This window comes from Chlorocebus sabaeus, chromosome 9 (genome assembly GCF_047675955.1).
Source record: "Chlorocebus sabaeus isolate Y175 chromosome 9, mChlSab1.0.hap1, whole genome shotgun sequence".
NCBI lineage: Eukaryota > Metazoa > Chordata > Mammalia > Primates > Cercopithecidae > Chlorocebus > Chlorocebus sabaeus.
In genome coordinates this window covers 98,033,475-98,058,843 of record NC_132912.1, presented here as the reverse complement: position 1 = coordinate 98,058,843, position 25,369 = coordinate 98,033,475, and the positions used below count along the sequence as shown (strand labels likewise).

The 25,369-nt window shown below is 43.9% G+C and overlaps 1 protein-coding gene across 20 annotated transcripts in view; it reads left to right on the top strand.

Annotated features, from left to right (window-relative positions):
* SORBS1 (sorbin and SH3 domain containing 1) overlaps positions 1-5,407 on the top strand; it is a 251,288-nt gene extending 245,881 nt beyond the window's left edge. For all 20 annotated transcript variants that reach the window (XM_038009330.2, XM_073019200.1, XM_073019203.1 and 17 more), the window contains one exon: positions 1,729-5,407. In XM_038009330.2, the coding sequence (XP_037865258.1) occupies positions 1,729-1,796 (68 nt within the window). In that variant the 3' untranslated portion in view covers positions 1,797-5,407. The remainder of the gene's footprint in view (positions 1-1,728) is intronic.
* The last annotated feature ends 19,962 nt before the right edge of the window (positions 5,408-25,369 follow it).

Genomic DNA, 25,369 nt, shown 5'->3' with positions numbered 1-25,369 from the left:
AGTGAAATTAATTCTAATATATTTTGTAAACCCAGTGCATTCAAAATGCTATCATCTGAACATGTAATCAAGATTAAAAATTGTTAGTGAGTTATTTTACAGACATCTTTTCATACTAAGTCTTTGAAACCCAATGTGTATTTTATAGTTAACAGTGTAGCTCGTTTCAGACTAGCTGCATTTCAAGTGCTCAGTAGTCACACGTGGCTATCATTTTAGAGAGTGCAGCGCTAGTACGCACTAGCTGTTAAACTCGTTCAGGAGTATATATTTTTTTATGAGAGCTTAGGTGTGGGAAGGAGCACCAGTTCTCTAACAAAGGCCTGCCAGGCAGCTGGGTAAAGGAAGTATTTTGAGATGAGTATCTTCCTTGCATCCTTGAACTCTTCACTCTTTTTTTTTTTTTTTTTTTTTTTTTGAGATAGAGTCTTGGTTTGTCACCCAGGCTCAAGCACAGTGGCACGAACTTGGCTCACTGCAGGCTCTGCCTCCCAGGTTCAAGCAATTCTCCTGGGTCAGCCTCCCAAGTAGCTGGGACTACAGGTCAACATCACCATGCCTAGCTAATTTTTATATTTTTAATGGAGATGGGGTTTTACCATCTTGGCCAGGCTGGTCTCAAACTCCTGACCTCAAGTGATCTGCCTGCCTCAGCCTCCCAAAGTGCTGGGATTGCAGGCGTGAGCCACCATGCCCAGCCTCTTTGGTCACTTCGAAAAGTAGCGTTTTCAAACTACAAATAAAGTAGCCTTGCAGAACTCATTTTTCTCATCCATAAGGAAAGATGCTAACTAGCTATATGGCCCTAGGCAAGTTTCTTATTATCTCTGGACCCTACCATCTCAGTTCTCTAACCTTCTTAGCCATTCTCCGTAGGAGTTCAACTAGATGTTTTAGGTGTCCTAAGCTTTAACATATTTTTTTTAGCTTAGAAGTTTCACTTTGGGTACTAATTCCAACCCACTGGTAGTGGGTGCTTGAGATGTTGTGTGCAACAGGATTCCAAAGCCAAATCTAAGCCAATTGTGATAAGGGTGCAATTATCAAATTGGGATGTCTGCTAAAGAGAGGATAATGATGACACAACATATATCTGCCACTTCTGCTTTAGAGAGAGAATCCCAAGGGAAAGAACTCTGTGGAGCAGCCCAGGAAGGGCTTTGTTCCCAGATGGCTCAATGCTCCTGGCTTAGCAGGAGCCCTAACAAGGTTAGTACTAAAGATAGGGACTCAACTGGGGGCTTAGGCACAAGCTTGATAGGAATTTCCTTTTGATGGGTGGCCATAGTCAGTGGGCTTTCAGAAACTGCGTGGTTTAGAAAATCTAAATCCCAGGTATCTTCTTGTGTCAGATAAATGTGTGAATTCCTCCACAAAGCAGAAGTGTTGGAAAGAGCAATGGACTGGGAGTCAGAAGACCTCGGTTCAGATTCTGCCTCTGATACTTACTAAGCGGTGGGACCTCAGACATGTTACTTCCACTCTCTGAACTTGGGTTCCTTCTTCTGAAAAACAAGAATACTAGAAATGCCTACATTGCTTACCACCCAGCATTATTTGGCAGCCTAAGTGAGATAAGATAGGGGAAAGGACTTTGGAAACCATACGGTATTCTCTAAGCTGCAGGACTGTTAACAAGGGGCGTTTGAGCAGACATCCCTGCAGCGTGCTGTCTCAACTCAAATGAGTGGGTCTTCTCATGTTTCGTATGTGTGTGCTTTTTTATAGGTACTTCAAGAAGGACAAGGCAGTTTGGTACTTTTCCAGGCAACTATGTAAAACCTTTGTATCTATAAGAAGACTGAAAACCATGGAGATTATTTTTATTGGAGGATGAAGCATCATTCATGAACCGATCTTTTTAGTTGAGTCAGTAGGAAAATTAATACAGTGGATAAAGTAAGAAGCAAAAGACAGGGACAGAGAAGTGTTGTGTTTAAAACCCAAGCCTGTCTAAGGTTACTGTGTATTAGACAGGGCTGAACTAGTGTGCTGAACAAAAAGAATTGAGACAAATTGTATTTACGTAGCTGCTTCTGGGAGCCACTCCAGCCTTTCCCCTCCCCTCCACCTCTTGGGTAATCTGACCTGAAGCATAGTCTGGGATCAGAGTTAGCCAGAAATGCCTCCTCCTGCCCCAGCCTTAGAGAGCTCCCATCTCAAAGGAATCATTGATCCTGAAGGCTTCAAGCCCAAGGATGCACCAAGACCCCCAGCCTACATTTCCCAGCTCCTCTGGAGCCAGCTGATCCTCTAACTGCTGGAGGTCAGTCTGGGCTGCCAATACTGTCCCCTAGACAAGGTGGAGTCCCCCAAACTGCCCCAAGACCAAATCCCTCACTCAACCTGCTGAGGTGTGGATGGGGAAACGGAGGCAAAACTTAGGCACCCACTGCATTCAGCCTGCTGTGTAGCAGTGCCGTTGACTGCCCTGGTGTTCAGACAAAAGCACACAAGGTTTGCCCATGAGAACCGGGGAGCAGATGGCCAAGCAGATAGGTTATGTCTGTTTTCTGAGTGATGAAGTCAGGAAGCCCTGTGGCTCTGGAGGCCACTTGTGGTTCATTCTTTTCCCGTATCCTTGGCTTTTAGAAATGGTTCCCTTCAGGACGGCGCAGCTGCATTTTTCAGAGCACTGTTGCTAACCTTTCTTTTCTGGCTTGTGTTTGCCTGAGACAGTTTGGAATTGGGAGGCCTATTCTCATAGAAAACCAAAAATGATGTTCATTCATTCATTTAACATACAGCAATGTATGCTGGCTGCTGGGGGGACAACCAAAAGCAAGACATGCCCAGGGTTTGCTGTGGCTCCAGATCTACTCCCTGTAGGAGTTCAAGGATCACACAAAATGTAGTAACCAGGGTTGTGAATCTGAGTACACCCTGGCAAGGCTTCTCTTCAGACTGAAGCAGCAATTCTGCCACTACCAGCAGCAACCAGGACGTCTGTTCTTTGTGGGGGCCAGATCAGAAGAGGCCCCTGTGACACCTGGGGTGCGTGGTCACAGCTCTGTCCAACTCAAGGACGTTTGTCGGCCTCTCTTAGACCCCCGAGTGAGACAAATGCAGAAATGACCCATTCCCTGCCCACCAGGAACTCGAGGTGACTGGGGAGACAGACACAGGAAAATGAACTTAATCAAGAGAGACCATGATAAGTGCTGAGAAGGGTGTGAGGGAGGGAGAGATGAATTTTCCCTGGAGGAATCCTAGAAAGCATTGCCATATTTCCCATCTCCATTAGCTCACTTTTAAACAACTAGGGTGCTGGAAGAACCTTTGTCTGGCCGGGCGCGGTGGCTCAAGCCTGTAATCCCAGCACTTTGGGAGGCCGAGACGGGCGGATCACGAGGTCAGGAGATCGAGACCATCCTGGATAATACGGTGAAACCCCGTCTCTACTAAAAAATACAAAAAAAACCTAGCCGGGCAAGGTGGCGGGCGCCTGTAGTCCCAGCTACTTGGGAGGCTGAGGCTGGAGAATGGCGTAAGCCCGGGAGGTGGAGCTTGCAGTGAGCTGAGATCCGGCCACTGCACTCCAGCCTGGGCTACAGAGCGAGAGACTCTGTCTCAAAAAAAAAAAAAAAAAAAAAAAAAAACCTTTGTCTGAGGGTAGTTCATAGCTGGAAATACCTGGAATATTTTCCAGAGTCTCCAAACTGTCATCTTCCCCCACAGATACACATCCAAGCTCACAAATAGGAGTAACAATTATAGGTGTTAGGGTTGTATACAGGAAGCCCTGGCTGTCTGCATATAGCTCAGAATTACCCCAAGACCATTGTCCCAAAGTCTAGTCTTTACAGGTAGTCAAAATTTGTTGTAAATGCCTGTAGCTCAGCTGCTGTCACAAATACCCATCTTAGGATCCCACCAGCTTGCCACCCTCCACCAGACAGCCACAGTACCCTCACTTTCTCCCTATTGTTCTTTCAAATCCTGTTCTCAGGAAAGAAACTGCCACTAATTCATTCACACTAAAGTGTAAGTGATTGATAATAGGAATGAGTTACCTCTTCCCACAGACATTTGTTTTTAAGTATGACAGAGCAGGGCCTTAATCCCAAGGGAAAAGGCTATGGCACTGGAAGGGGTGAGCTTTCTGGGTAGAAGGAGACGTCCTGATTTTCCTTAAGACCCAGTAAGAGTAAGACGTATTGCTTTGGAAGGTCTGCTCCACCATCTAAGAGCACTGGTTTTTTGTTGTTGTTGTTGTTGTTTTTTTACTGTCTCTGAGGGAATATAGTAAAAAGGCATATGCACGTGCAATTTGCACGGCAGCATTTCACCGATTTTGGAATGTATTGGCTAATGTATTTCCTGGTCTTTAGATGCAAACGATTAATAACACTATCTTATCTAATAGTTTTTTGAGGGGTGCTTCTTGATTAAGTAGGTAATTTTGAACACCTCTTTAAATACAGCTAGAAAATAAAACCAATTTGTAAAGCCACATTTGCATATGATGCCAGCCTCACGCATTTGTATATCTCCAGAAATTCAGGTATGCCTCACCAATTTGCCCGTCTTTAATGAAATCGTGTGTTAAAATTTGCATCACGTCGCCTTCCTATGTATGATGAAACAAGGAACAGAGGTTTCCAATTGCTCTTTTGTCTTCAGACATTTAGTAATATAAAGTACCTATTTTTATGCTGAAATGTTTATACAGGTTTATTAATAGCAAGTGCTACTAACTGGCGGCATGCCTTGCAACACATTTTGATATATTAGCCATGCTTCCAGGTAAAGGCAAGCCCCAAACTCCTTATCTTTTGCAGTCTCTCTGGGATCAGTAAAAGAAAAAAAAAAAAACATCATGTGCGTAAGAAGTGGGACTGTAAATATGTATATTTAACTTTGTATAGCCCATGTACCTACCTTGTATAGAAAAATAATTTTAAAAATTTGAATGGAAGGGGGTAAAGTAAGGAAGTCATGAAGTTTTTTGCATTTTTATTTAAATGAAGGAATTCCAAATAACTCATCTACAGATTTTTAGCACAAAAATAGACATTGTAAAGTGTTAAAATTTATGATAATTATTCTATTGGGGAGGGAAGGTAACTATGATCTCAGTTATAGTTTTTTTTCCTTTTTAATTTCATTATTTTGGTTTTTTGGTTTTTGCAGTCCTATTTATCTGCAGTCATATTAAGTCCTATTGCTAGAATAGGTTACTACAAAAAGATTATATTCTGAAAGAAAAATAACTGACATATATAACCAATTAATTTAAAGTATTGCCATTTAAATTACACACTGAGAGCATGTCCTATGCAGACAGAGATTTTTCTGTTCGTTTATTTTTCTTCATTGCAGTGGATTGATTTGATAAATAGATGTGTTGAATTACTACATTTGCTGTACATATTATTTAATAAACTTTATTCAGAATTGCGTGGCATATGTTTGTTCTGGTCATTCATTGTTTCTTTCCTTCCTTTGCCAAGCTTCTCAAATGAGGCTTAAATTCACTGCTTCAATTCCTCATACCGTCCTTTCCATTCTTAATCATTTACCATCTGCCTTCTGCCACCTCCTTGAAGACACCACTTCTTACCTTACTTTTTTCTCAATAACCAAACTCCTGACCCTCTGAATTAATTGATTACTGTTGACCATTTTGCCGTTATTTCTAAAATATGTTTGTATTTGTTCTGATAACAAAAGTAATGCACAAATGTCTTTAAAAACAAAAGTAAAACATTATAAAATATGTATAACGGGTCTAGATTTGCTGTATAAAACACGGGTATGGGAAATGACATAGCACTTTGTTTTTCTAAATAAAATTAATCTGGCTGTGAGTCCTCTCTTGGTATGGGTGGGCGAAAATGCAATCTGCCCTTTTTCTCCTCCAAACCAAATGTGTTAAGGCACTAGGCATGCAGTCTCCCCTGGCATCCCATGGCTACAACTACCGCCATCTTAGTCTGGGATGGGGTCTGCTGTACACGAGGCACGGATCTGTCCCCTAATAGGAAAGCTCACGCCTCTACCCTTTCTCTCTGGGTTCTGTCCTCCACCTCCAACTAAATGCACCAGTTTGCAGCCAGCTGCCTCTGGAGTAACTCGGTGTACTTGGGCCTCAAACAGGTGTAGGAGACGGGCCTAACAGTCTCTTCTTTCAAGGGTCTGACAGTCTTTAACACTAGGCCCTGAATCACAGGCCCTACGAACCCTTGTCTCCAACAAATCCGTCAGCTTACCTCCTAACTACTTTTAGAAGCCAACCACATCTACCGTCATAGCCCAAGCCGTTTTCTCTCACCTGGATCATTGTAGTAACTTTCTAACGGGCTTCCCTGCTTCTGCTCTTGCCCCCTCTAGTCTTGTCTAGACAGAGCAACCAGAGTGATCATCTAAACGTTGGTCCAAAACCCTCTAGTGGCTTCTCATCTTGCTAATGTGGTACAATGGCAAGTCCATAGACATACTGCTCCTCCCCTCCCCCTGACCCCTGAATTATCTCCTTCATTCCAGTCACACCGCCCTCTTTGTGGCCTCAGACTCATTAAGCACATTTGAGGTTTAGGGTCTTCATGTTTGCAATCCCCTGGAAGGCCCTTTCCCCAAGAGCTGCATGGTTTTCTTCCTCCTTTAGGTCTTCCTGTTGTCTTCTCAATGGGGCTTTCTGTGACTACTTTACATACATTTAGGAAACTAGTGTCCCCACCCGCTGCGTTCCATCCCCCTCTTCCTGCTCTCTTTCTCCATAACACTTACCACCATCTGAGATTTGTCTTCACAAGCAATCCTGTAAATTTGGTGGGGTTAGTGACTCTGCTTTGCTAATATATGCCTGGCACCAAGAAGAGAGTCTAATGTGGCACTCAATCCTTTGTTGATCAAACAAACGGATAAAGAAGCCCTTGAGACCAGAGATCCTAGAACTCAGAATATGTTCTACCAACAATGAAAGAAGGGAAACCATTTTCTTACAGTGGCAGAAACAACGAATTAATCTTTCATATTATGCTGGTTTCATACAAACATAGAAAGTGAAAGTTCTCTGTAATAACACTCCTCACAGAGATCACTCCAATATATGGTCCTCCCAGCTTGCTTCTCTACACATACTAAACACACACGTCTCTAAAATGCTTTATGTAGTCTCATACACTTTTACTTTCCTTTGGTAGAACTTGGATGTGTTTCCATAACTTACTTAACCCATCCTCTATTGATGATGCAAGTATTTGAGGTTATTGCCAGCTTTTTACCACAACAAACAATGCTGCTTTGAGTAGAATTATTGGCTCATAGAGCAGGAACATTTCAAACCTTAAGAGAGTTCCAAATTTCCTTCCCAAAAGTTCCAATTATACTCCCATCAAGTCCATGGAACTGTGTTTCCCACCACCCAGTTAAAACTCCTACATTGTCTGCTTCCATGAATTGCTGCCCCTTGGTTCACCTGCTTCTGGCTGGCCAGCCTCTTCTTTATCCTCTTTCTAGATCTTCACTGCATTCTCAGCCCTCTGTTATTTTCTCTCAATACATGCTCCTGAGGAGAGCAGATCTCTCCCAATATAATTATGGCCCAAAGAGTCAATTGTGGGAAGGCCCTTTCAATGATTAAATGGTAGAAGCCTAGGCTGGGCACGGTGGCTCACGCCTGTAATCCCAACGCTGGGAGGCCGAGATGGGTGGATCACCTGAGGTCAGGAGTTCGAGACCAGCCTGACCAATATGGTGAAACCCCATCTCTACTAAAAATACCAAAATTAGCCGGCCGTGGTGGCGTGCGCCTATAATCCCAGCTACTCGGGAGGCTAAGGCAGGAGAATCGCAGGAACCCACGAGGCAAAGGTTGCAGTGAGCTGAGATTGCGCCACTGCATTCCATCTCAAAAAAACAAAACAAAAACCTAACACTACTGCATTGGCTGAGACATACCAAAAGGCGCTGGAATTAGCCTCAGTCAGGGGTTGATCCAGAGACTCAAACTCTCATCAGTATTTGTCTTATTCTTGGCGTTTTGTTTGGCTACATTTTCACCTACTGAATGCCGCAGTGGGAAACATGGCTGCAGGCTGCTCCAGCCTCCTCCTTCCAGCTCCCTGACTCCAAATTCTCAAGGCAAAAGTACTTTCCTATTTGGCTTTCCCTGGAAACAACTCCAGATGCTGGCAGGCCCAGTCTGGATATTTACCCTTCCCTAGACTAATCACTTTGACTAAAGAGGCAACTTTAGTTGTAAAAACCTTTGTGGCTTTTGGCTGGGCATGGCGACTCACGCCTGTAATCCCAGCACTCTGGGAGGCCCAGATGGGTGAATTGGCAGCTCAACCAAAACCTCAAAGAATGAGGGAGAGGAATGGCCGGGGGAGGGGGTGTCTGCTCTAAGAAGGGGAAAAGGAAGCCGGGGAGATAACTCAATGGTCCACTGGATTTGGAGAGTTATTGTAACACACTTTGAAAATGGAACACTATTGTCCTGTCCCAGTATAAACTTCAGTGTAGCTGAAAGCAGGCTATGTGCTGAAGTTTTGCTAGCCAGGGTCTTGACAAGAATAGAGTGGGAGGAGAAATCCCAGAGGAGGGGGCCAATGTGACCAGGGGTGCACAGCACAACCGTATTCGTGCTAAAAATATCAGGACTCTAATGGAAGGGAACCAAGTTAATGTCTCAGAAGTCACAGAGGATGTTTGGACGAGTTGTACATGGGAGTATTTTTCCAAGTCTTAGCACATAGACACCACCACACCTGACTCAGGAACACTTAACCAAGGTCTTTTAGGACAAATCAAAGAACTTATCACTTAATACAGGTAATTTTCGGAACAAATTAGCCAACTAGGTGGTTCAGATTGAAAATATTATAGAACATTTAAGATAAATCCATAGATGCAAAAATCCATAATGAGAAGTTGTGAACGACTGTGTGACACTATGAAGTCTGTCCCGGAGGACAACTGCACTGGTCTTCCAGGACCCTCACTCTGGCCTTATCAGGGGCAAAATACTGAGTAGATTAAGAATCTCTCTACCCTTAGGGTTTACTTGTTTTTCAAGTAATATCTGACAAACAGACAAATCTGCAAAAGGGAGATCAAATCATCTTCAATAGTAGCATAATGTAAATTGATGATCTCGAAGCATGGTTCATGGTCCCTTTGGAATCTCCAAGCCCTTTCGAGAGATTCATAATATCAAAACTATTTTCAAATCATGTGAAGCTACTTGTGGTAGTCAGTGTCCAAAGATGCCTCCAGTCACCCTAACCTCCTGGTATTCAGGCCCTTGTGTGGTCCCCTTCTCCATTCTATCAGGATTGGTCTGTGTGACCAATAGAATGTTGCAGAAAAGTGCAACTTCCAAGGTAAGGTTGTAAAATCCTTTGTGGCTTTTGGCCAGGCACGGTGACTCATGCCTGTAATCCCAGCACTCTGGGAGGCCAAGGTGGGTGGATCACCCGAGGTCAGGAGTTCGAGACCAGCCTGGCCAACTTGGTGAAAACCTGTCTCTACTAAAAATACAAAAATTAGCTGGGCATGGTGGTTGGGCGCCTGTAATCCCAGCTACTTGGGAGGCTGAGGCAGGAAAATCGCCTGAACCTGGAGGCAGAGGTTGCAGTGAGCTGAGATTGTGCCACTGAAAAAAAGAAAAAAGAAAAACCTTTGTGGCTTTTGTCTCATGCTTGGATCACTCACTTGGGGAGGAGTGGACTACAGTTTAGAACTTCTGGCCGGGCGCGGTGGCTCACGCCTGTAATCCCAGCACTTTGGGAGGCCAAGGCAGGCGGATCATGAAGTCAGGAGATCGAGACCATCCTGGTTAACAGGGTGAAACCCTGTCTCTACTAAAAATACAAAAAATTAGCCGGGTGTGGTGGCGGGCGCCTGTAGTCCCAGCTACTTGGGAGGCAGAGGCAGGAGAATGGCGTGAACCCGGGAAGTGGAGCTTGCAGCGAGCCGAGATCGTGCCACTGCACTCTAGCCTGGACGACAAAGCAAGATTCCGTCTCCAAAAAAAAAAAAAAAAATAGGACTTCTAAGTTCTGGTATTTTGTTGTTTTGGATAAACGCACGAATTCTTGAAAAAAGGAGAGGTATTGGAAAGAACAATGGGCTGGCAGTCTGAAGACGTGAGTTCAAATACCTCTTAGGCTTACCTACGTTGTGAGACCTCAGAAATGCCACATAGGCTGTCTGAGTCTGAGTTTTTTCATCTAGGAGGGAAAGATGCCTGGACCAAAGTGAGGTTCTTCTAGGAAGGAGGAAGAAAAGGAAATTTGGAAGGCAACCTGCAATGTCCACATCGGAGCTCCCCAATCTTTCTATTGCCTACTGTATACCAGCACTTTCCATGCATTATCTTTTAATACCACCTCAGTGAGGAAAGTATTCTTATCTCCATTGACAGGTGAGGGAACTGAGACTCAAAGGAGTTCAGCCCCAGGGTATATGTGCAAGTACATGGCTTCAGTCTGACTCCAAAGCCAGTGTCCTTTCCATTGATCACACTCTACTGCCTGCAAGGCACAGAGCTGGGACAAGACTGTGGACCAGTATACCTCTGGATCACCTAAACTTTACCAAAAGACTATAACATCTTCAAAAGCTACCTCATTGAATAATAGTGATAACCGTTTGATGAGCACCTACTATGTGCTTGAACACTGAAAGTTGCATTAAAGGTGTATGTCCCTCCTCCATCAGTCTTCTGCCAGAGCCAAGACAGCAGCAATGGCATAGAAGAAATCTGCCAATTTCATGTCATCTTATTCTCCAGCACTCACAAACCTCTCAGAAGTGTGGTCCAGCCTCGAACCTGTATTTCCTGACCCTTTGTCACCTGCACTGTAGCTCCCATATGTGGTGTTAATAGATCTGCAAAGCTAAAAGTGGACAAAAACTTGCACTCTTATTTTCTGTATCAATTAAGAATAACTCCAGCTGCAATAACATACGGCCCAACAAATGCCAGCTTATGTGATGCAGATGTGTCTCATTATCTTGTGGAAAAGAAGACAGGGCTCTGGGTTAGTATGTCCCTTGGCCTTTCTCTCATAATGGCAGTCTGGCTACCATGGCAGCTCCAAGCATCACATCCTCCTACAACTGCGTTTGAAGGTTGAAAGCAGGGAGCAACAACACAGGACAGACGTTTTCTCTTTGCGTGTTTCCCTCATCAGGGAAGAAAAATCTTTTCCAAAAGCAGCCCCCCACACACCCCCCCGCAACCCACCCAGCATTTCATTGGCTAGAAGTGACCATGTGGCTACTCCTAACTACGAAGAAATTGCTTTGAGGAAGCGGACAAGGCAGAGAGGACTGGGAGTGGCCTTGAAGTAGCCAACCAGGGGGGGTTTTGTAAGCAAGCCCTTTTTGGGAGCTGTATCTTTTTCTTAGGTTTCTGTGAGATCTTCCTGCCTTTTCCCTCAGTTTCTTTGAGTTCTTTCCTGGCTTCTCACCTTCTTCTCCCTCCCTAAATATGAATGTTTCCAAGTTTTTCTCTGTAATCTGTTAGTTGGGCAATCTTATCTATTCCCTTTGTTTCAAATATCACCCCTCGGCAAACTACTTGTTTCCACTTTTTAAATTAAATAAAACAAAGTTGTTAGCTAAACTTTAAGAAGTAAAACAAACTGAAAACTTGTATAATCAGCTGGGCGCGGGGGCTCACGTCTGTAATCACAGCATTTTGGGAGGCTGAGGTGGGTGGATCGCTTAAGGTCAGACCAGCCTGGCCAACATGGTGAAACCCCCGTCTCCACTAAAAATACAAAAATGAGCCGGATGTGGTGTCACATGTCTGTAATCCCAGATATTCGGGAAGCTGAGGTAGGAGAATCACTTGAACCTGGGAGGCAGAGGTTGCAGTGAGCTGAGATCGTGCCACTGCACTCTAGCCTGGGTGACAGTGAGACTCCATCTAATAAATAAATAAATAAATTGTATAATCACCACTGCTGAGACATAACCTCTTTAAAGTGCTCTACCAAATATATATATAGGTGATATGTGTATAAACTGCTTTTTTTACTTACTAGATTAAAAAGTCCTTTCTTGACAATATATATTCATGTCTGCATCATCACTATAATGGTTACATGATATTCTGTAGTATGAACATGCAACCCTCTATTATTGATACTTGGGATGTTTTCAGTATTTTGCAATTATGGAGAATTCTATAATGAACATCCTTTTCCATACTCTTGACACCTTGAATGGCTACTTTTTTCCAGATAAATTCCTAGAGTGGAATTGCTAGATCAAAGGGTATGCTGTATTTAAGAATTTCGACACCTACATATTTGTCATCTGACTGTTGACAAGACCTGTCGGTCCTTCCTTTTAAATTATCTTGGGTTTGTCCTTCCTCTCTGTCTCTAATAATCATCACCTTACACCGTCCCTCAACTCATACCATTGCCTGAAATCTCTTCTTCTATGATAAAATGCTTCCTACCCACAAAATGGTTGTGGATTTAGAGGTGCCCTTGTCACCTTCAGTTTGGGAGTCCAATTGCAGGTGAACCAGACTTTAGTATTTTTGAAAAGTTTCCAGAGAACTGAAGAGGGGGTCCTTAACACAGGGCATCGGGAGTCAAGGAAGGCAGCTGTGGTAAAAGGGGCGTGCTTAGCAAATTACGGCAGAAAAAGGCCAGATGGGACCAGGGAAAGAGGGGGAATCAAGGAAGAGAGAGAAGCTTTTCAGAAGAGCTGCAAAAAGAAACGTGACAGGTAGGAAGTTAAGCTTTAATCCACTGGGCATTGAAAGGTCAACCCAGGGCAGGGTCAGACCAGAAAGGAGAGTAACAATAGTGCCCCATTTACCTAAGAACAATGAAGGGCCCTGTATACAATTACAGCAGCCTTTCTATGACCCTGCTGAGAAGGCCTATATCCCTCTTTTTCAATTAAGGAAAAACCTCTCTCGTTCCTGCTCTTCCTCCAGCTCCTGCCTCATTTATCTCGTTCCCTTTAAGGTAAAACACCTCAAAAAAGCTGTGGATGCTTGCTACCTCCAATTCTGGTCCTCTCATCCTCTCTTGAACCACTCTGTTTAGGATTTTGACCTCTTGCCTTAACAAAACCATTCTCTTAGGACCCTCAATGACCTTCCCAGTATTAAACCCCATGCTTGACTTTCAGTTCTCAACTTCCTTGACTTTTCAGCAGCATTTAGGATGCTTGAGCTTTCCTGCCTCCTGCAGAGGCTTTCTTCACCTGCTTGCAGATGCACCCTCTCTAGATTCTCCCTGCTCCTTCTCAGTGTCCTTTGTTAGTTCCTCCTCATTTCCCAGGCTCCACCCTTGGCCTCCATCTTTTTTCCTACTCCCTGGTGCCCTCATCCACTCTTGCGTCTGAATATCTTCTATATGCTGATCTCTTGCCTGGACTCTCCCCTGGAATCCAGACTCCTATATACAACTGCCTGCTTTACATCTCCACTGAAATATCTCATGGGTGTCTGAAACTTAAATATATCCAAAACTAAATTCCTAAACTCAGCAGTATCCCCAAAAGCTGCTGCTTCCCCTTTTCAGTTAATGGCAATTCCATCCTGTAGCTGCTGTTCAGGCCAAAAAACATGACTCATCCTCAAACATCCCTCCTATACCTTACTTCCTATCTCTCAGCAGATGCTTTAAAATGTAGCCAGAATCTAAGCGCTGCTACAAACTCCTCGACTCCCACCCTGGGCCCAAGCCAGTCATCAGCTCTCGCCTGGACGATAACAACAGCTGGTTACTGCTCCCCTGCTTCTGCGGCTTGCCTCCTCCATCTGTTTTCAACACAGCAATCAGAGTGCTGAAAACATAAGTCAGGCCATGTTCATCTTCTGCACAAAGCCCTCACGACCTTCCCTCCTACTCCTGGTGCTTCTCAAATGTCCACGAGGTGCTGTCCAGTCAGACACTCTGTTATTTCTCTGACTTCATCTTCCCCACTCTTTCCCTCACTCCCTCAGCTCCAGCCCCGCTGGCCATCTTGCTGGTGAACGCTCCAGGCTTGTTCCTGTCTTTGAGTTTATTATTTCCTGCGCATGGACTGCTCGTCCTCCAGATATCTCCATGGATTGCTCATTCACCTTGTTCAGACTTTCCTCAATTCACTTTCCCAGAGAAGTCTTCTTTCATTACTCTTATTGTTGGCATTTGCTTTATTTTTGACCCTGCTTCCATAGAACATAACAGCATCTATTGTACCATATATATATGTATATAGTTTTATACACACACACACACACGCACACACACATATATATACACACACACAGAGTTGTTCGTTTGTTTGTTTTAGAAAACATTTTATTTGAGCCAGGCATGGTGGCATGCACCTGCAGTCCTACCTGGGACAGGAGGATCACTTGAGCCTAGGAGGTTGAGGCTGCAGCTGCAGCGAGCCAAGATTGTGCCAATGCACTCCAGTCTGGGTGACACAGCTAGACTCTGTCTCTAATAATTATATATAATATTATATATGTTTTATATATAATGTATATATATAATATCAACCAAACGCTGTGGCTCATTCCTGTAATCCCAGCACTTTGGGAGAGGCCAAAGCGGGTGGATCACCTGAGGTCAGGAGTTTGAGAGCAGCCTGACCAATATGGTGAAACCCTGTCTTTACTAAAATTACAAAAATTAGCCAGGCGTGGTAGTACTTGCCTGTAATCCCAGTTATTTGGGAGGCTGAGGCAGGAGAATCGCTTAAACCCGGGAGGCGGAGGTTGCAGTGAGCCAAGATTGTGCCACTACACTCCAGCCTGGGAAATAGAGAGAGACACGGTCTCAAAAATACATATATATAATATATAAAATATATTATATATAATATTATATAAAATATATTATATATAATATTATATATTATATAAAATATATTATTTTATATTATTAAATTATGTATATATAATATATAAAATATATTATATATAAATAATATAAATATATATTATTTAAAATATATATATTTATTTATATATAATATAAAATATATATTTAAAATATATAAATATAAAATATATATATTTATATTTATATATAATATAAAAATATATTATATATAAATAATATTATATATAATATAAATATGTATGTATAAATATATACACCTGTAGGTCCCACCACTCCCAGCCTATTTATTATTATCTGTATGGATTGTGCATTTTTATTTTCTCCAGTGGGTTATAATTTTCTCCAGTGGGTAATAAATATATATAAATATATATTTTATATATATATATGCCAGAACTATTTATTATCTGTATGGATTGTGGATTTTTATTTTCTCCAATGGGTTATAATTCCTTTCATAGTTATATTATATATAATTCCTTTTATAACTATATTATATATAATGTATATTATATAAATATATGAAAACATATACTATATAATACATATATATGTTATATACTTAATATATGTTATATATAAATGTATTATGGTTGCAAAATGGTATTTTTGAGACTGCTGCACTTCCCCTACATTTATCAGTTGGTATTTATAATTCTACTGTAAGCAAGAACCCTTGCTTCCCACCCATCCAACCCTCCATCCACCCACTCATGCATCCATCCATTTATTTATTTATATTTTTTGAGACAGAGTATTGCCCTGTCACCCAGGCTGGAGTGCAGTGGCATGATCTCGGCTCACTGCAACCTCCACCTCACAGGTTCAAGTGATTCTCCTGCCTCAGCCTCCGGAGTAGCTGGGACTACAGGTGCATACCACCATGCCCGGCTAATTTTTTGTATTTTTAGTAGAGACAGGGTTTCATCACGTTAGCCAGGATGGTCTCGGTCTCGATCTCCTGACCTTGTGATTCACCTGCTTCGGCCTCCCAGAGTGCCGGGATTACAGGCGTGAGCCACTGCTCCCAGCCTATTTATTTATTATTATCTGTATGGATTGTGCATTTTTATTTTCTCCAGTGGGTTATAATTCCTTTCATAATTATATATATGTATATAAATAATGGGCGGGGCACAGTGTCTATGAGGCAGGTGGATCACTTGAGGTCAGGAGTTCAAGGCCAGCCTGGCCAACATGGCAAAACCTTATCTCTACTAAAAATACAAAAATTAGCCAGGCGTTGTGGTGTACACCTGTAGGTCCCAGCTACTTGGGAGGCTGAGGCATGAGAATTGCTTGAACCTGGGAGGTGGAGGTTGCAGTAAGCCGAGATTGTACCACTGCACTCCAGCATGGGAGAGAGTGAGACTCTACCTCAAAAAAATAAAAAATAATAAAAAACATTTTGTTTGGGAATAAATTCAAGACTACAGAAAGGTTACAAGAATAAGGACAGTACAAAGAGCATCCATATGTCCTTTACCCAGATCCCCCTTTTGTTAACATTTTATACCATTTGCTTCTTTTACTCCCTATGCCCGTCCTGATCTCAACACACACACTCACATACACATCACATTTTTCTTAACCATTTGAGAATAAATTATACATACTGTGGCACTTTATCTCTAAATACTTCAGTGTGCATTTCCTAAGGATAGAGATACTATCTTACATAACCACAGTCCAGTTATCAACCAGTAAATTTAACACTGATACAATACTTTTATCTAAACCACCATCTGTATCCAATTTCATCAATTGATCCAATAATGTCTTTTTTTTTTTGAGATGGAGTCTCTGTCACCCAGGCTGGAGTGCAGTTGGGAGATCTCAGCTCACTGCAACCGCCATCTCACAGGTTCAAGCAATTCTCCTGCCTCAGCTTCCTGAGTAGCCGGGATTACAGCCCCTGTTACCACGCCCGACTAATTTTTGTTTTTTCAGTAGAATGGGGGTTTCACCATGTTGGCCAGGCTGGTCTCAAACTCTTGACCTCAAGCAATCCTTGGCATGATTTCTGCTCATTGCTGCCTCAACCTCCTAGGCTTAAGTGATCCTCCCACTTCAGCCTCCTGAGTAGCTGGGACTACAGGTGTGCACCACCACACTCAGCTAATTTTTGTATTTTTAGTGGAGATGGGGTTTCGCCATGTTGGTCAGGTTGGCCTTGAACTCCTGGGCTCAAGTGATCTGCCTGTCTTGGCCTCCCAAAGTGCTGGGATCACGGGCCTAAGCCACTATGCCCAGCCTATTCTCCTTTAATCTGAAATGTAGCTACAGCCTTTCTTTGTCTTAGGACACTGCCTTTTTGAAGACATAGTTCCACCCACATTCAGTTTTCTTAATACGGGGTTGTGTGATGTTTCCCTATGATTAGATTCAGGTTATGCATTCCTTCCTGGAAGGTAATGTATGAGGTGTGTCCTTATCAAAGTATCATATCTGAGTTACACAATGTTCTTCTGCCCCTCACCGGGGATGTTAATTTTGATCTCCTGGTAAGGTATTGTTGGAATTTGCCATGTATCATGCTATAGTCCATGCCATGGTTTGAATATGTCCCCTCCCAAATTCAGGTGTTGAAACTTAATGGCCAGTGTGATAGTATTAAGAGATGGGGCCTTTAAGAAGTGATTAGGTTATGAGGAGCCTTCCCTCATCAATGAGATTAAGGCCTTTACAAAAGAGGCTTCACACAGAGTGTGGTTCTCTTGGCCTTCTGCCATGTAAGGACATAGTGTTTCTCCCCTTCAGCCTTCAGAACTGTGAGAAAATAAATGTCTGTTCTTTATAAATTACCTAGTCTCAGGTATTGTGCTATAGCAGTACAAACAGACTAAGACAGAAAGAATGTTTGTGTCCCCCCTCAAAGTTCATATGTTGAAATCTAACCCCCAAAGTGGGGCCTTTGGGAGATGATTAGATCGTAAAGGCTCCATCCATTTTTTTTTTTTTTTTTTTTTTTTGAGACGGAGTCTTACTCTATCACCCAGGCTAGAGTGCAGTGACACAATCTCGGCTCATTGCAACCTCCATCTCCCGGGTCTAAGCAATTTTCCTGCTTCAGCCTTCTGAGCTGGGATTACAGGTGTGCACCACCACACCTGGCTAATTTTTGTATTTTTAGTAGAGATGGGGTTTCACCATGTTGGTCAGGTGGATCTCAAACTCCTGACCTCGTGATCTGCCTACCTTGGCCTCTGAAAGTGCTGGGATTACAGTTGTGAGCCACCGTGCCCGGCAGCTCCATCCTTATAATGGAATTAGTGCCCTGGTAAAAGAGGCCCAAGGGAGCTTGTTTGCCACTTCCACCATTTGAGGACACAGCAAGAAGATGCTATCTATGAGAAAGGGAACCCTTACATGATCATCCCCTAGTGCCTTGATCTTGGACTTCTCAGCCTCCAGAACTGTGAAAAATAAATTTCTTTTGTTTATAAGCTAAAGAGTCTATGGTACTTTTGTTAGAGCAGCCCCAACAGACTAAGACACATCATTGTTGTTTTCTCCTTTGCATCGAATAAGCAGTCTGTAGGGAGATATTTAAGACCATCTAAGAATCCGGCTCATCATCAAACTCTCACCCTAGATTTTGCATCCAGTGATGATTCTTGCCTAAATAATCTTTACTATTATGGTTGCAAAATGATGTTTTTGAAACTCCTGCACTCCCCCTACATTTATTAGTTGGCATATTAGTTCTACTATAATCAAGAACCCTTGCTTTTCACTCATCCATCCATCCATTCATTGACTTATTATCTGTGTGGACTTGTGGATTCTTATTTTCTCCAATGTGTTATAATTTCTTCTTGTTGTTCTTATTATTATTTGAGATGGAGTCTCACTCTGTTGCCCAGGCTGGAGTGCAGCGGCATGATTTCGGCTCACTGCAACCTCTGCCAACCAGGGTTCAAGCAATTCTCTTGCCTCAGCTTCTCGAGTAGCTGGAATTACAGGCATGCCCCACCACACCCAGTTAATTTTTGTATTTTTGGTAGAGACAGGATTTCACCATGTTGGCCAGGCTGGTCTCAAACTCCTGACCTCAGGTGATCTGCCTGCCTTGGCCTCTCGAAGTGCTGGGATTACAGGTGTGAGCCACCGCGCCCGGCCAATTCTTTATTATTTTAGTGCTCAAATTGCCGCTCATGTGGCCAGTGGGAGCTCCCGAAGCAGGCTTCTGTGTCCTTTAACATGCCCCTATCACTTTTTACTTTTTTAAGTTCTTTTTTACTTTATGTATAATAAGCTGTTCCAGGCTCATCTTATACCTATCCTGCCACAGCAACCTATTCTGGCATTTCTCTGAGGGATCGTGGTTCCTTTTCATTGAGAAACCACGGTATGGGTACGGGGTGTGTATATTGCTCTGGAGTATTTTTGCTTTTAGGCCTTTGGGGCAGAAAAACATATCCATGCAAATACAAGTACCTATACATATGTATATTCATGTACATACATATATAAATACACACGTACATAAACATACTTATACAAAACATACCATATAGTTTACTTATTTATTTTATTGTGTCCCCTTACACTAAGATGTCAGCTCCACAACGGAGGCCATTTTGGTTAGTGTTGTTTGCTGTTGATTTTCTAATACATAGAACAGTGTATAGCCAATTCAATAAATAATTGTTGACTAAAAGACAATAAAGAAACAGCTCTAGTAGGCTGAAAGACTTGTCAAATCCTCATAGCTGACAAATGGAAGAACTCTTTTTTTAATAACCATGCTTCAAAGACTCCAAATAGGAGCTAAATTTGGCTAGGATAGTATTAACAGATAATCTTCATTGTGATTTTCCCACCATTATTGTTTTTCTGTCCTCTTCTATCTCCAGACCTCTGTCATTTGTATCTTCTCTTCCTACCCTCTGGGATTTATAACTTCAGGTGGTCAGTAGGTAGGAGTTGAAGGCAGAGGCTAAGTGGGCAGGCCTGGTGGTAGAAGAAGAGGACCCCAGGCCCACATTACCCAGTAGTAATGGCTGAGCCCCAGCCTGGTATGTGCCCTAATGTGAAGACGGGAGGAGAGGGGGAAATGGTGGTGGTACCTGGAGCCAGCATTGTCACTGCTAGCTGGTCTTCTGCTGTGTTCTCACCTAGCAGCAGCCCTGATGCTACCCAAGGAATGACACTGGAAGCAGTGTAGGAGGTAACTGCAGAGAAGGTGGACCTAGAGGAGGTGGGTGGGGACCCAGCAGAGAGGAAGTCGCCCTCTAGGAGCCCTGGTGTCATGGAAACTGGCGCTGCCATTCTATCTGTCCTCAAATACTATAAATAGTCAGCTTCAGTATCAGCTATGGCCAGACCAGGCCAGCAGCACAGGCAAACCCTGAGAGGAAATGGATTGGTGGGGGAGGATGGAGTTATAGAGACAGAGTGTATGGGTGGAATGAGAGGGGCTGACGGGAAGCCTTTGCCTGTTTCCACCGCATCCACATCAGATCACTGACATTCAGAGCCCTCCCCAGCAAAATTTCCAGCCTGCCTATCATCAATAATGTTATTCCACCAGGCCATCCCACTCCCTTCCCATTACCTTGTTCATTCTGTCCCTGCTGCCCATATGGCCTTTCTGACTCCATAGTTGCTTGTACTTTTAAAGTATGTTTCAAATTCCACTTCTTCCATGGAGGAAACTGAAAAAGCCATCCCTGAAAGGATCTAGTCTAGTTCCTAGATGCTGACACTTGGGCTGTGGGCATCCCTGTTAGCACAGGAGGAAGATTTAGCTCTTTGGACCTCCATGAATTGTGGACCTGAAGGTCTCCTGGGGTACCAGGAACCTCTGAATAACCTTCTGCCCTGTTACAAGGCCCTTCACATCCAAAAGCTCTTCCCCTGCCTCTCTAGCCCTTTTCCTGCCTCCTTTGCCCTGTTCCTTGGTTACTGAGTGATTTTAGGGAAGTCTCTTAGTCTTTCTGGATCTGTTGCAGGCTGAATTCCCTGGTCCTAGAGACAGTTTATCAGGCAGGATGTTATTTAAAGAAGGTCATGTGCCACCACACCCAGCTACTTTTGTATTTTTTGTAGAAACAGGGTCTTGCTATGTTGCACTGGCTGGTCTCGAACTCTAGAGCTCAAGCGATCCTCCTGCCTCGGCTTCCCAAAGTGCTGGGATTACAGGTGTAAGCCACCGTGCCTCTCCTAATTGATTAATACTAACATATTACATTGTCTTTTTAATTTTTCAATATAAACATTTAATATGAGCCACTGTATTTATGACCCTGTTTTGGAATTTCTTCTTCTTGTTTTGATATTCAAGGATGCTTGAGACATTATCGCCCAAGTGTCTCTCTGCTTTTGAGAACACTAGTGCCACCTGTCCAGGTGGAATGGGAACCACGAGGCAGGTGGGTGACATAGCTGTGGTCCCTGGGCTCGTCCCTCAGTTCTTTGTTTACTAGGCACTCGGCAGGCCTCAGATCTGGCAGTTCATCTGCTCACACCTCACCAGCCCTGAGGGAACGCCAGCCAGGTCTGTGCCCAGGTAGTGGTCTTTATATTTAGAAGCCCACGGAGCATGCTTTGTGCAACTGGAATCCAAGAGGCACCCAATTGCCAGTGGACACTTCAAGATTTCCCGAGCTGGAGCAGAAAGCGGGAGAAAAGGATTGGGAGCTCAATTCCCTGTCCAGTCGCTAGCGCCGCCAGGAGAGCCTCTGCCCGCCGGGTCTCGCACGCAGCCAGCTGCCTGGAGCAGCGCTGCGACGAGTTGCGCGTGGGGCTCCATCAAAGACGCGCAGACCCTGAGCCGGGGGTGACACAGGATAGCTCCGGGCAGGTAAAGATTTCTTTGTTTTGCGAGGCTCTGAGCCTGAGTTTCGGTTCTTTTCACAGCAAAGAGAAGCAAGTTGCTTGTTTGATCAGAGCGCCCGCGGCAGCCAGTTGCACCACTTTGGAGACGTGAGAACCGGTGCGCGATCTGCACTCAGCCGCAGTGAAACCAGCGCTTCCGGCGGTTCTTTGGTTGGCTGCGCAGAGCCTGGCCTCACTTACAGACCAGAGCGAACCTCCCAGTCAGGAGTCACAGGCTCTCGCTTGGTCCCAGCTAGAAGCCTAGCCCCACAGAGGGCTCTTGAGTTAGCTGGGCAAGTCCAGGACTTGTTCTGCAAAGTCAACGAGACTTAATGTAAAGCTGAGCACAATCTTAGACTTACTGCCTTTAAGAAACGGGGCTGTTGTTCCAGGAAGCAGTCTCCACACAGTGGCTCTAAAAGGTCCTGGCAATTGCACCCTGGGTGTGGGGGTTGCCAGCTCTGCAGAGGCCAGGCTGGGGGAGCCAGGGCAGCAACCACTTCCCACCCAGGTCACATTGTAAAACTTGACTGAGAGCTGGAGAGACCACTGTCCCACCCTTGCATTTTCCATCCGCCTTGCCTCCTCTTATTCTCCCTGCCTGCCCTAGAACACCCAGATGTTGAATGGAGTCTGTTTAGGTCAACAAACTTTCATGGAATGTGTTATAATAATAAAAATAAGGCAAACTGAAGTTCAGAGAGGTTGCTTAAGGCCATTCAACTAGCACTGGGCAGGAGTGGAGTGTCTGAGGAAACTGGAAAGCATGAATAAACAAGTAATGGTGTTTAAAGTAAGGGAAGATTGTTTACGTTTTGGGGTGAGAGCCGTCAATCTGTTTCTGGGTATTTTCTGAGTTTATATGCTATGTGCCCCGTTCAGAGCTAGCTGGCTGGGGGAGAGAAGAGGAGATAAAAAAGATAAATGGAGGCCGGGCGCGGTAGCTCACGCCTGTAATTCCAGCACTTCAGGAGGCCGAGGTGGGTGGATCACTTGAGGTCAGGAGTTCGAGACCAGCCTGGCCAACATGGTGAAACCCCATCTCTACTAAAAAAAACAAAAATTAGCCAGGCGTGGTGGCAGGAACCTGTAATCCCAGCTACTTGGAAGGCTGAGGCAGGAGAATCGCTTGAACCTGGGAGGCAGAGGTTGTAATGAGCGGAGATCGTGCCACTGCACTGCACTCCAGCCTGGGCAATAGAGTGAGACTCCGTCTAAAAAAAAAAAAAAAGGTTAAATGATCAGGTCTCTATCCTGAGAAAGACTAGCATTTAGTCTCCATCCAAGGAGCTGGGACCATTTTGATGTTTATTATGAAAATTTTGCATCATCATTAGAGGCAATTATTTAAAAAATTCTCATTCTGTCTGTCAGTAGTTTTTCTTTCTCTTAATTTCAATAGGCATATAAGCTTTTATTTTTTTAACATGGTATACAAATAATTTTGTTGCACTCTTTTTATATATTTTGAAAACACATTTCCCTGTCTCTTCATAGTTTTCATAGTTATTTTTATGCTGCATACTCTTCCCTCTTACAGCCATACCATATTTAACCACATTTCTGTTACTGGTTGATTCCAGTTTTTTGTCATTATAAATAATGCAGCTATAAATATCTGTATACATATAGCATTTTTCTTTTTAAAAATTATGTCTTTGGAATTGTTGCCCAGAAAGTGGATGACTAGGTCAAAGGGTTGACTGTTTTATAGCTCTTGCTATGTAGAGCTAGACTACAACCGAGAACATTTAACAACAAAGCAACTGAGGACTCAAGTCTCACAGACATTTTGCTAACATACTAGCGCACTATGTCTGTATAGGCTATTGTATGGAATAAACACTTATTGACACCTACTATGATTGAGGTCCATGCTAGCAGGGCACTTGGAATGAATGAAAGGCAGTCTCTGCCCTCAGAAGCACAGAAACTGTGGCTTTTCAACCCTTTTCTCCTTCTAGGACAGAAAATATTCAAGATGGTTACACATCTAGGGACAGATTCAGAATTTGGTGATTCCTGCAAATTCTACAGGGACTTGAAACAGTCTTGCTTTCTAATCAACAGAGTCTTGAACAAAGAGAATGTAGTTTTGGTGTTCATAAAGCAGGTGGCTGGTTACTGGCTATAACACCATTCCTTTTTCTCAGGTTCAGGAAAGAGTATCAGGATGCAAGAGGTTGAGAGGGATGTATAATAATAAACTCCACTTTGATTTTCTTTTTCTTTTTTTTTTTTGAGACCGAGTTTCGCTCTTGTTGCACAGGCTGTAGTGTAATGGCACGATCTAGGCTCACCACAACCTCCACCTCCCTGGTTCAAGTGATTCTTCTGCCTCAGCCTCCCGAGCAGCTGGGATTACAGGCATGTGCCACCATGCCCAACTAATTTTTGGTATTTTCAGTAGAGACGGGGTTTCTCTATGTTGGTTAGGCTGGTCTCAAATTCCAGACCTCAGGTGATCCTCCCGCCTCCACCTCCCAAAGTGTTGGGATTACAGGTGTGAGCCACTGTGCCCGGCCCTCCACTTTGATTTCTAAAAGCAAACAAACTATTCCCAAACATAGGCATTTGTGCTTTCACACAATTGGACAAGCAAGATAATCTTTTTATGTGTACAGGGCTCCTCAGTAGGTAGGCCAGGATCACAGGGAGACAGAGCTGTGCACTGAACAAACTCATTGAGCATAAGCTCTATGCCAAGCACTGTGCTGGGGCCTGGGTACCAGGATGAATGGGTGCCAAGAAAACTGCGAAGAAACTGGGCCCAGAGAGAGTGAGTGGTCCTGAGGATGGCCAATGTGTTACATCCATTAAGTACTATGTGCCAGGCACTATTGTAGGCACTGGGGCACAGCAATGATCTAAACAGATAAAAGCCCCTGTCCTCATGGAATTAATGCTTAAGAGTGGGGTGGAATAAATACATATGCAAAATGTAGAGTATGCCAGATGGTGATACATACAAAGGAAATAAATAAGGCAGGGGAAGGTAATAGAGCATTCTAGGGAGGATATCTTAAATGATGCTCAGAGATAACCTCAGAAAATCACATTTTGCATTTTTTTTTATTTTTTATTTTTTTGAGATAAGGTCTCACTCTGTCACCCAGGCTGGAGTACCGTTGCACGACCACAGCTCACTGCAGCCTTGACCTCTCTGGCTCAAGCCATCCTCCCACCTCAGTCTCACAAGTAGCTGGGACAGGTGTGCGCCACCAAACCTGGCTAATTTTAATTTTTAAATTTTTTTGTAGAGACAGGGTCTTGCCATGTTGCTGGGGCTGGTCTAGAATTCCTGGGCTCAACTGATCCTCCTGCCTCAGCCTTCCAAAGTGCTGGGATTCCAGGCTTGAGCCACGTGTCCAGCCCTTAGAAAATGACATGTGAACACAGAGAGTGGTGGGGATGTCTGGTAGAAGAGCATTGCAGACAGGGCCCTGAGGCAAGGCCCTGAGTCAGGAGCAAGGAGCACAGCCTGGCAGAGTGGCGGGCAGGTGAGGAAAGGGCAGGAGGAGTTGGGGTCAGAGAGGGAGTTGGGGCCATTCTAGGTGTGGCCCTGTTGGCATTGTAAGGATCTGGGTTTTTACCCGTGGTGAGGTGGGGACGCCATGGACAGCATAAGACATGATCTGGTCCGGCATGGAGAATGCACTCGACCGGGAGGGCGTCAGGGAGCCTGCCTAGAAGGCTGATGGGAGGCTGGGAATCCAGGTCTCGGC